This window comes from Rattus rattus, chromosome 9 (assembly GCF_011064425.1).
Source record: "Rattus rattus isolate New Zealand chromosome 9, Rrattus_CSIRO_v1, whole genome shotgun sequence".
In the NCBI taxonomy this organism is placed as follows: Eukaryota; Metazoa; Chordata; class Mammalia; order Rodentia; family Muridae; genus Rattus; species Rattus rattus.
In genome coordinates, this window is record NC_046162.1 from 90,083,207 (window position 1) to 90,095,612 (window position 12,406).

The 12,406-nt window shown below is 50.0% G+C and overlaps 1 protein-coding gene across 1 annotated transcript in view; it reads right to left on the reverse strand.

Moving 5' to 3' along the window:
* The window catches only part of Rhbdl3 (rhomboid like 3), a 53,349-nt gene that overhangs the window by 18,819 nt on the left and 22,124 nt on the right, over window positions 1-12,406 (reverse strand). The window contains exons 4-7 of the mRNA XM_032913327.1: window positions 11,788-12,012; window positions 6,791-6,939; window positions 5,595-5,707; window positions 200-300 (exon numbers count right to left, since the gene is read on the reverse strand). Coding sequence (XP_032769218.1) covers window positions 200-300; window positions 5,595-5,707; window positions 6,791-6,939; window positions 11,788-12,012 — 588 coding nt within the window. The remainder of the gene's footprint in view (window positions 1-199; window positions 301-5,594; window positions 5,708-6,790; window positions 6,940-11,787; window positions 12,013-12,406) is intronic.

A 12,406-nucleotide genomic window follows, 5' to 3' on the forward strand; every position in this document is an offset into this window, starting at 1 on the left:
AGAAATATGACCTCATCTGGGAAGGACCCAGGTGAAATGCAGAGGGAGAAGCAGGTCTGAGCCATGTGACTGGCACGTTAGCCCGGCACTCAGCAGGCCTGGGCCGAGAGAACTATAGAGGATGGATGTCCAAGCCAAGCTATGACGATGACGGAGGAGAGATAGGAAGACCCACAGGGAACGGACGGAGGCTGCTCACCATGACAATGTTGGCTAGGTGGGCAGAGACGAGCGCATACACCCCTCCGGAAGAGCCCACAACAGGTGCAGTCATGTCAGCCACAGACACCGCCAAGGAGCCTGGCACAGAGAGAGTGAAAACCATCAAGAGTGCTGGAATCGCTGTGCGGCCCAGCCCTGGCCCTCGCATCCACCCCGGGAGCAGAGCACCTCCCCAGCGACAGGCTCTCTCTCCTCCCCTTTCCACATCATGCTGCCCTGCAGCTTCCTCTGGGCTGCTCAGAAGATGTGCGTGTGGTGGGACAAACCCCATGGCTCAGCTTTCTCATTTTACTGATGTGCAACCAAGATTCGAAGGACGAGTCTGACTGGCTCCAACTGGAACGGATCCCAAACCAAATCGCCCACTTCAGCAACATCTGGTGGTGACACAAAGCTGCCCCAGGGAACAGAAAGTGTCCCACGGCAGGCAGGGTACATATACTTCTCCCTCCTACACACAAGGCTCATTTCCACCCTGAAGGCCTTCGAGGCAGGTACTAAACGGTCTCACCTTAGACTTAAGAGAAGGTTCTCGTCTCAGTTTTCCAGTGGGAAGTGCTGGAACCAGGAATCGAACCCTGTCCTGCCTGACACAGAAATCCTTCTCCTGCCTCCCAAGGCCAGGAATTGAACTTAGGGCTTTACAAAGGCTGGGCAAGCCCTCAGCCACAGAGCAGTTCCCCAGCCTGAAAGTCACACCCGATCAAACAAACCTGTGCTCTGGGCTGGAGGGGCAGCCACATCACAATAGTTCAGATGTGGCCTCTCTCCTTCCACTTGTCTCTTTGCTTAGCACCACCTCCGACCTCCTACCAGCCAAACTAAAGCACCAGAGGATCTCCCGAGTGGGGCTTCTCTGTAGGGAGATCGTCCTTGAAAGTCCCAAGAAGGGTGACATCACACCCTGGGGAGAGGGCAGCTCTGTGGCTGTTGGTGTGCGGGATGGCAAACTTTGCTCCTCAGAGGGAAGCTGGGCAGAGAGGAGATGGGAAATTTATTGTTCTGGTCGCATTTAAGTGTGATCAATGCTTTGGCTTCCAGGGAAGGACACAGGAGACTAAAAATAACTAAGAGGCAGAGCCCAGGGCACAGAGGGTGAGCGGCGGCTGGCCTGGGTGAGCAAGCAGAAACCACTGTAGGAAAATGCCTGCAGGCTCAGGAGTCAATCAGCCACCAGAGAGGAGGAACAGGCTGAGAGTCTGCAAGTTTTGGGGTCCACACCTTAGGAGGGAGTTCCTGAACCAGGACCTAAGACCATCTGGATGGAGACAAAGAGAGAGATCCCCAGGGTAGCACGCTGACCTCCTGCCTCTTGACAGACACCCCTTTCCAAGTCCCTGTGACCAATTATTGCTGTCAAGGGAGATGTAATTTCTCCGGAAAAATTAAACAGACAAGCCCCAAGCTCTCACGACCCAAGGACTCCCAAGTCCTTCTCCCAGCCCATGGCAGCAGAAATCTTCCTTTGCCTGTGTCCTATCTTTCTTTGGGCTTTCATTTGGTATCTAAGTACTGTTGGATAACTTTTCTCTTCTATTGTTCTACCCACAGGGTTCAACCATAGATTTCCCAAAGCAGGGGGGCTGGGTAGGGGAATCCCAGGGTTAGCAAACAAACAGGCAGCATGATCTGCATGACAAAAGATTCCCACACTCTCCTGGCTTCTGTGTGAGGGCTGCATTGCAGGACAGCGTAGGGCCAGCTGCCCAAGCCAGCTCCTCATTAATTACTGTTTGCAGTGAACAAGCCCCAGCTTCACCCAGCTGGTCTCTTTCCTCTGACAGACCCATGCAAATCAACTCTGTGCCTCAGAGTCGTCCATCAGGGTCACAGATGACACAGGGACACTCTCCAGGGACAGAAGGGCCCTATCAGGGTCAAGCCTACACAGCACTGACCTTTTCCTCACCCTCCCAGTGTTTTAGAGTCTTGACCCTTGGGCCAGCTAGGAATCCCGGCAGGGGTGAGGAAGGGGGATGAGACAGCTGTGCGACCTTAGGCATTGCTTCTAGTTCTCTTGGCTTTAGTATTCGCATGTATGAGGTGGGAAGGGGTAAAGCTCTTTACATCCTGAAACAGTGAAATCTAGTTTTCAAAGTAAACCTTTCCTGGGCTCCCTAATTCACTGGGCAGAGCCACCCTCTGGCTATGTAGGGTGGGCGTGGGGAGCAAAGCTGTCCACACAAGGGGAAGGGACCCCCATAGTTCTTTCCAGATCACAAATCCAATGGCCTCATGTCACTGAATTTGGCTAAAGATCCAGGGGCTCTGGGCTTTGATTTCAAACTGAAATGTATGTATCTTTTAAAGATATCTTTAAAGGTTTTATGTAGACCATGGTGGCCTTGAACTTGCTGAGACCCTTCTGCTTTGCCTCCTGAGTGCTGGGATAACAAACCTGTACAGCTGTCTCATTTTATAAACTTTATTCCCTTCCAAGACTTTTCTAAGGTCCCTGTATCAGTTGGGGCCTGGACAGTCTGGCCAGAACCAAACAATACAGAGTCTATGCATACAGAGTAGTAAAAGGCACCGAGGGAGATCGTGGACCAGGCAGGAACCCTTCCTAACTTGTTAGGAAACTCGTGGCTAACAGGTCCTTAAAGTCAGGACAAATCCCATGGAGGTGGTAGGGTCAGAAGCCGGGAAGACAATGGCAAGATGGAGTGCCACACCTCACTTCTGCACAGCACAGACCAAGGGGCTGGTCTCCAGAACATATTCTGGGTCCGTGCCATCATGCAGGTGAATTGGTGGCCTTGCCATTAAGGCACAGCTGCAGTGCTTTTGCCCTGAAAAGTTTGAAGGCAGGTGTTCTCCAACATCTCCCTTGGCCATTAGGAAAATCTCAAATTAACACTGGCAGAACATTTACCTCTAAGCAATGTTACTTTATTTATTCATGTATTCTTTCATCTACTCTACAAATATTTATTACGGAACAGGTGCTGAGCTCTAGGGATGCATATTGGCTTCTACAAACTATGTAATAGAATGTTGCTGATACACTTAGGAGCCCTGCTTGTTTGTGTTTGACACAGTAACTTACAGAGCTCAAGCGGGTCTCAAAGTCACTATGTAACCAAGGATGACCTAGAGCTCCTGGTCCTCCTACCTCTACTTCTCACACTTGGGATTTCAGGTGTTTGCTAAGATGTATCTTAGCAGGGCTCCCACATTCCCTGCTAAGATCCGGGCTTTAAAAGATTGTTAGTGATGTAACTGTTCATCTTTAGTGTCCGTCTCAGGAGATGATCCAGTGCACAGGGCCCTACCCCAGTTGGATAACTTAGAAGAGTTTGTCTCACCTTTCTGAATAACCTGTACAATGAGAGGAACTGTGGACACCTTATGAACCTTACAAAATTGTGACATATCTGGTGATGACACACAAGACCTGTATCACAAACCTGAGTGCCGTAGATGTGCTGTGAGTCAGGCCATCACTTGATAAAACAGGGCAGCCTTGAGTTTGAAATAGCTTCACTGGGTAAAGATTAAAGGAGGGTCGGACACTAATCAAGGCCCTGGTTTCTGGCTGTCTGCACAAAAGCAAAGGCCTGCCTTCTGATTCTCATCATGCTGTGGTTGTATCTGCAGAGCAATCTTTCGGGTCACAAAGAGCCTGTGGGAGACCAGCTTCACCACTCACACAGAAGCTGTGCCTTCTTGGGCAAGTCACTTGTTCCTCTAAACCCTGGCTTTTCTGTTAGTTGTTGTTGTTGTTCCTCCCTCACTGTGTAGCTCAAGCTGGCCTTGAACTTCTGATCCTCCGAAGCACTGGTATCACAGGAATGTGCTGCACCTAACCTCAGCCTTGGGCTCTGTACCCTAAGCAGGTAGCACATGGGGTGTAGTGAGGACCCAAGAATTAACTCTCTAGTCAAGGTCTTTCCTCTGGGGATACAGAAGGGGAGCAGTGTAGGGAGATCAACCCATAGCCTCATGGAGGTCAATAACATGATTTGTAGTGACCAGAATGGCCTGTGGCCTGAATCACTGAATCACGGTGTGCCCTTGGCTGTAACCCCAGAGCTTCACATCTTGGTGACGTGTCTTGCTTTTGTCTGTCCCTTTCCCCTCTGCACTGACATCACTGTGGAGGGATGTCTGTGCTGTCTCCCCACTGTGTCATCTGTTCTGGGTGAGGGCTGAGTCATTTTGAATCTCACTTCTGTCTTCCAAGTTATTGGCACCCCGAGTCTAATTGACTCCTAACTGCAAGTGTTACGAGTGCCTTCCCCCGTTCCTTGCCATTTAACATCTGGGACTCTGAGAAATTAGGTAGGGAACGTACAGCAGCCATAAATCCCCAGGTGGCATGACTGGAAGGTGTGTGGGTGGCTGAGAGAGAAGTCTGGAACCTGGAGGTGCTCACCCGACCTCTGTTAAGGACATAGAAGGTGCTGGAGTCAGGGGAAGGCTTTGAGGGTGCTGTCCAAGGTGCAAGGAGCTGGGCACAGATGTCAGGGACAGTGCTGGGAGGCTGTTGTGTCCTGTTCTGCCCCACCCCACCCCCTACAGGGTCTACAGACTTGGAGGTGGGGTGGGAGCCTCCCTGCCTTGCCATTACCAACTGCCTCCTGTTTACAAGGCCAAGGCTGCCCAGCTTTCTTGAGGACAACATTAATGCCACTCAGAAAGGATTAAAATCTTACACACACACACGCACACACACACACACACACACACACACACACACACACACACACACACACTGAGCTCTCTTGGGCCCAGCTGCCAAGCTGCAGAGCTGAGGAAGCTTTACCTTGGAGTATCACTGAAGGGATTCAGTGAGGATATACTCGCACCTCACCGGCAGGTCAGACACACAGACTCCTGACAGGGGTACCCACTACCTCCTAGGCCAGACTGTCCTATGCTCAGAGGGTCAATCAAGGGATCTGTGGCTGGTCTGGGCAGAAGAAAGAGCTCCCTATGGGTTCAGATGTACCTTGGCCCAAAAGCTGCCTGGCTTCATCCATGCCCCTGACGACCTGGGTGTTCTGCGTGTTGCACAGTGGAAGGAGCCTCTCATTACACGGGCAGCCTCCCAACAACAGCAGGCAGCTCTCATTAGCTCTGTCTACAAGTTTGATAGAACCAAAGGGGACCAAGGAGTTTCCCCAGGCTTCCACAGCTGGAACATGGCAGGTTGATGACAGGAACTCTGTCAGAGGCTTGTCCCAATCACATGCTCTGCCCCCTTTCCAGAACATTCCTCCCTGTCTGGGGAGCTGTGAGAAATATGCTAGCGGACAATTCTGAGTCAGATGAAGACCTGTGAGTGCCGGGGAAGCCTGGGCTTGTATCACCCCTGGGATCTCCTCTGACCTTGCCTGGGGAGGACCGCCACAGGGTCCCCTGCCTACCTGCCACAACACCGGCCACGTAGACAAGCCCAATCCGGGTGGCTCCATGCACCATCTCCAGGGGTACTCCTACCAGCAGCTGCAGCGCCACATTGAGTCCCAGTTGTTCCACCCTGTGACAGACCACGGTCATTAGTTCACCCGGCAAATGCTGTGCGCCGAGATTCTGGAGCCAGCAGGTTGGGGTGAGGCCTCATTCTTGGCCTTTGAGCAGCTCATGGACTATGGAAGGGACTTGACTGTCATGGGAAAAAAAAAGTCCTTGCTGCTGTGACAGAATACACATAAGGGGCCTGGTGTCTGTATCTGCAGCTGTGACAGACACTAGCCATGCGCAGGACCTAGCAGCTCCAGGGGTTAACTTGCAAGAAGTCAAAGCTCAGAGAGCAGCAGTGAGTGGCTTAGTTACAGCCTAGGTGTCTGCTGAGCTTGACCCGCCCCATTCCCCAGCTCTGGGCTCACTCTGGCTTTTCCCCGTATCTACAAGCACTACTGAGCCCGAGAACAAAGATGGCCTCAAAACATCTCGGTGCATTAGAGACCTCTTGGAACTTAGCAATGCATCATCTTCTCTTAAAGTCTTACAGAGGGAGGTTCTCCTTCCTGGCATGAGAAGGGGCTTCACTGGCTCCAAACATCTCAGGGCTGGGAGAGGGGCCCCAGACTTTCTTCCCCTGGACAGACTATGGTGGGAAATCAGTTGTTGCAATAAATTAGTCCTTTCCTTTGCTCACGGGAGCGATCGCGCGCACACACAGGTGGCGAACAATTGTGGTGGTTGGTCACATGACCCTTTCTGCTTCGGCCACTGGGAAGGCATAGACCATTTCAGCCTACCTCTGCAAAGTGCACAGAGCGGTACCGTCACATGTGTGTGCCGATCGCATTGTTGGCTTTCAGCATTCTGCTCTCTCCGTCTCCTTTTCCACACACACGCTTAACAACAGACCGGTGTGTTTGGTATTGGAGGTGTTTCGAGAAGCTACCTCAGATCTGCATCTAAGTCATTGAGATGAACTGATAACCCAACTCCAGAGTGAGAGGGTACTTGCCTAGCACTGCAAAGGCCCTAGGTCCAATCCTCAACACTGTAAAAACTCAATTTTAAAGCAAGCATATGTAAACGTGTATACAATATGTTGAGATACATTTCAGCCTCACTCACTCTTCTGCAGGGTCTACGGAGAGATACTCACCCTGCATGCATGAAGATGTACGTCACGTAGCGCCAAGCCTGCGCGCGGAGCTGCGGGTGGTAAACCAGAGAGTTCTTCAGGTACCGAGGATGTGTCACCTGCAGCACAAACTGATCCAGTAGGACCCCGTTGTACAGGAAAAGGGCAACCTGGGAGAAAAGCAGAGTGGAGGAGCCAGTTATTAGACACACGATTGCCCAGGATGGCCCTCATGCTGACGGCACTGAGGTTGTGGCAGGAGGCTGTCACCCACCCTCCCAGAGAATGAAAGAAGCCCACAGCCAGCACCCACTTATCAGAGACCATCTCTCACTGTACTTCTGTCTGAACTGTGTAATGGGGTTCCTGGATCTCTCTGGTGGGTATGATTTTTTGGCTGGAGGATTTGAGTTTTTTTTTTTTTTTTTTTTCCGGAGCTGGGGCCCGAACCCAGGGCCTTTAGCTTCCTAGGCAAGCGCTCTACCACTGAGCTAAATCCCCAACCCCAGTTTGAGTCTTAACTCTAGTAAAAGCTCACTCTCTCATTTCATACAGATTGGGTTCTTTTTTCTTTCCTTTCCCAAGAAGCCCTCGCTGCCCTAGAACTCACTTTGCAGATGAAGCTGGCCTCTAACTCCCAGAGATCCCCCTGCCTCTGCCTCCAGAGTGCTAGATTAAAGGTGTGTTGTCACTGCCCGGTAAAGGTTGGTTTCTTAAAAATAAAACTAAACCAGAAAACATAAAGATAAAAATAAAAACATGGTGGTAGGTTAGACATAAATTTAGGATCTATAAATTCTTTAAACTTTATTTTTATAGTGTGTGTGTGTGTATGTGTGTGTGTGTGTGTGTGTGTGTGTGTGTGTGTGTCTACATCTGTGTGCCATCTTGCCAATGTACCTTGTACATAACCAGTTTCACCATGTGGTTGAATGACACCAAATACATTCTCATTGGGTTACCAAGTCTAGAGTTAAGACTTAAACCCGGGGTTGGGGATTTAGCTCAGTGGTAGAGCGCTTGCCTAGGAAGCGCAAGGCCCTGGGTTCGATCCCCAGCTCCGAAAAAAAAGAACCAAAAAAAAAAAAAAAAAGACTTAAACCCTCCTGCCAAAAAAAAAATCACTATTGCCTGTGCACAAAGTTCATCTTGCAGAACGGAAACTCTGTACCTACAGTCAAGAACTTCCTGCTGCCCCTCCCTGCATCCCCCCACACCTCTGCGTCTTACCACCAGCATGCTCATCCCGGTGCTCATGCAGCTGGGGCTGCAGCGCATGCAGACAGGATTACACAGCGCCCTTCCCTCTGTGACAGGCTTAATTATATGGAGAATATTCTCAAGGCTGACCTGCACTCTACCACATGTCGGTTTCCTTACTTTCTTTTCTTTTTAATGACAGAGTCTTGCTAGATAGTCCAGGTTAGCCTAGAATCACTATACAGCCCAGCCTGGCTGCTAATTCATGATCCTCCTGCCTCAGCATTGCAAGTGCTGGAAGCACAGGAATGCTGGACCACGCTGAGCAGCATTAGGCAGTTGCCTTAAAGGTTGAATAATGGGGTTGGGGATTTAGCTCAGTGGTAGAGCACTTGCCTAGTAAGCGCAAGGCCCAGGTTCGGTCCCAGCTCCGAAAAAAAAAAAAAAAAAAAAAAAGAAAGAAAAAAAAAAAAGGTTGACTAATATTCCGCTGAATGCGTCTGCTTCACTTTGATGACGAGTTCGTCGGTCAATGGGAACTAGCATTCTGCCACCTATTGGCTATCGAGAATGTCTCTATGGACAAGGTGAACAAGTAGCTTCTCTAGTCACTGCTTTTAACTCTGAAGTGGACTTGCTGCACAGATGGTAGCCTTAAGTTTCATTTTTAAAAAGTTATTATTTGAAGCCGGGCGATGTGGTGCACACCTCTAGTTCTGGCACTCAGGAGGCAGAGGCAGGCAGTTTGTTAGTCTGGGGGCACGAGATAAACAGTAAGACCTTTTCTTTATTAAATTATATTTTTATGTCTTATTTTACTTTTTGGATTTTCGAGAAAGGGTTCCTGGAACTTACTCTGTAGACCAGGCTGGCCTCGAATTCATAGAGATCCACCTGCCTCTGCCTCCCCAGTGCTAGGATTAAAAGCATGCACTCCTGTCTCCTGTAAGGAAGACAGACAGACAGACACAAACACAAAAACACACACACACAAACACACCCACAACAATAAAATAAATAATTTGAGCAAAACAAGGGGCTGGAGAGTTGACCCAGCAGTTGGGAGCACTTGTTGCTCTTGTAAGGGTCTTGAGTTTGGTGGTCCCTACACCAACATGGCAGCTCACAGCCTTCTGTAACTACAGTTCCAGGGGATCTAATACCCTCTGCTGACCTCTGCAGACATTGCATGCATGTGGTACACACACACACACACACACACACACACACACACACACACTCATTTGCATAAAGTAAATATATTTAATAAAAATTTTAAAGGATCCAAAATGACATTTCTAAAGATGGGGTTGGGGGTAGCAGGTGGCTCAGTGGGGTAAAGGCACTTGGCACCGAGCTCAGTAACCTAAGCTCAGGGCTGGGATCTGAGAAGGAGAGAACAGACGCTCACAAGTTGTCCTCTCACCTAGACACAGGCACCATGCACACGCTCTCCCCACACACAAAGCAAGTGAGTGGATAAAAGTCATTTGAATTTTACATTGACAAAATAACAACAGTAACACCAAGCTTAACACAGAGAGGCAGCTCCAGGGCCAGCACACACTTAGGGAAGGAAGCTATAATTAAGGTCAGACTGGGATTTCTGGGCTAAGCCTGGACATAGCTTAGACCATGGGAGACTATGTGCCCTGTTCTGCAAGACTCTGCTCGGGTAGCTGAGTAGAGGCCGGTGGTAATGTGCTTGTCTAACATGTGTGAAGCCTAGGTCCGATGCGCTCACTCTCTCTCTCTCTCTCTCTCTCACACACACACACACACACACACACGCACACACAGAGAGAGAGCGAGAGAGAGAGAGAGAGAGAGAGAGAGAGAGCGCAGTTCTATCCACCTAATTCCATTCAGGTGTCCTGGCAACAAGCAGAGCTTCCAGGGTGTCTTATTATTGTTGGTCCTCAAATAGAAGTTAATAAACAGCCCCACACAGTAAGCTAAGAAAATCTCCGAAGAACACCACTGCACCATTTGCTTGGGCGAAACCATAACAACGTCCAGACGATCTCTCCCTGCAGAACAGAGGCGGGGCTTTCTGTTCGCTTTGCTTGTTTGTTTTCGTTGTTTCAGATCTTGCCTGCCTGTATATCAGGGCACCACGCTCATGCCTGGTGCCATCAGAGGCCCAAAGAGGGTGTTGGATCCCTTGGAACTGGAGCTACGGATGGCTGTGAGCTGCCGTGTGGGTTCTGGGTTCAGGTCTCTGAAGAAGCAACCCATGCTCTTAACTACTGAGCCATCTCTCTGGCCAGTCCCTGTTTGTTTGTTTGTTTGTTTGTTTGTTTGAGACGAGAACTCATTAGCCCAGCCTGTCCTTGAACTCCTGGTGACCCTTCATGGGATTGCAAATATGAGTCTTCAAGCCCAGCCAGATTAAATAAAAAGGATGTTGTGAAACTGAGTGGCCTGCCCACTAGAGGAAGCGGGGGCACCATGAGACGTCATGGGGAGGTGGTGATCAAGTACATGGCTTTGGAGGAGAAATGGCCAGAGACATGAAAATGGCAGAGGGAAGCCAGGCATTGGTGCAGGAGCCAGAAGCAGGCTGGGTTACTGGAGTCCCTGTGCCGAACCAAGAACTGAGTTCCATCACCCGGGGACAACTCACAGACGAGAGTACCTGGGACGTTCCTTGTCTGTGCAGGCCTCACTTTTGCAGGATAGTAAGTGTGGCTTGGGGGCTGCTCTTTCAGAGGACCCCAGTTCAGTCCCCAGCTTCAGGAGATCTGAGGCTTTCTTTCCACTGACAAGCTTGTGTGCATGCACACACATAAATAATGATAATTAAAAAACAAAACAAAACAAAAGACAGATAGAAGAAATGGGTTTTGGCTGAAATGATTGGTTTTTGAGAAATATGGCAGGTTCTCTAAAGAGAATGTTCTTTAAAAACTTCATCTCCTTGTTCACAAACACTCCCTCCCAGAGGGATCGAGTGCTCCTTCTGTGTCCAGGAAGCCCCTGTCCATTCTCTCAGTCTATGGAGGTATCTGTCCTTCCAGGGACAGCATAGGGAAGCTCTTTTGACTCCTGCATTACAGTTTGGAAACAAAGTCCCAAGGGGCCAACAGTTGCTGTTCTAGTTCTCCAGGGGAGGAATTACATAAATTGGCTTTATTGAGTTTGTCTGGCTAAATCCCCAAATCTGTGAGTTTGTCGCATTGTTTTGCTGTGTAGGAAAGTGTAAAAATATGGGGACTTTGCTGCAGAAAAAAAAAAAAAGCCTCAAATAGCCTTAACCAGAAGTGCTTGCTGGGATCATTTAACCTCAGCAACTGGCATAGCCCAGCTTGGGAGCTGATGGCCAAGGCTGGGAGAGCAGGAGTTGGAGTTGCATAGTGAGGCCCAGCCAGCCTGGGAACAGTGAGACCGTGTCTCAAAAGCAAGAAAGCAAAGGGAGAGGCTGGAAAGACTGCTCATCAGTTAAAAGGGCGATTGCTGCTCCTCCAGAGAACAGGGGCTGGGCTGCTAGTGTCCACACAAGGTAACACCCTTTAACTAACTACACATCCAAAGGAACCTGACACTCCTCCTGGCCTCAGTGGACACTCCCACATCTATTTGTAACACAGACACACAAATAATAAAATTAAAAAGAAGAACAACAAAGCAAAACAACCCCTCAGAACTTTGGACTCTCTTTGCAGCCTAGCGTTAGAATAACTTGTGCGTTCCCTAGCTATGGTCCAACATGCAGGGCAAGTGGGATTGGCTCTGCAGCCTTCCCTCCTCCCCTCAGAAACTCCTCTTCCCACATAACCCCAGGTCTAGAAAGCCCCTGCCTTCACCCTGGTCCTTGCCTCCAGCAGCGTGATTGTGATCATGAACCAGGGCGGAGGGCAGCAGGTGTAGCTGTCATAGTACCACTTGCGGTCAATCTCCCGGGGCAGAGTCTCGTAGGCCACGTGGCGGATGAGCCGCTGTGAGAGGCTCAGCCCCTTCTCCTCCAGCAGGGCCTTGCTGCTCAGCCTGCGGTTTCCCTGAAGGATGGCCTGGCGGAAGCTGTTGGAACGTTTGTTGCTCATCTGCACAGGAAATGGAGTGGGGAGGGGGTCAGAGCCTGGGCCTCAGGGAAGCCCTGCACCCACACCGCACCTCAGACTGCATATTCTGAAGAGCAAGTCGAATTCCTGTTCTCTGAGCTCTAAGCAGCATCCCCCAACAACCACGGCGTTGATCTCTGAAGCCCGCAGATCATCTCCATTAGATAAGGACTCTGAATAACCCTTCTGTCTAATAGGATACTGAGGGAGCACTAAAATGAACGGGTTCAAGCCCAGGCCCATATTTATACATTCCTCCCATCCACTCATTCCTCATTGTCCCACCCCAAGTGTTAGAGCCATCACCAGTCACCGGGGAGTCGGTGGAGCTCAGAACAGAGAAGGAGCCAGCAGTCACATTTCGGAGTGACAGCTG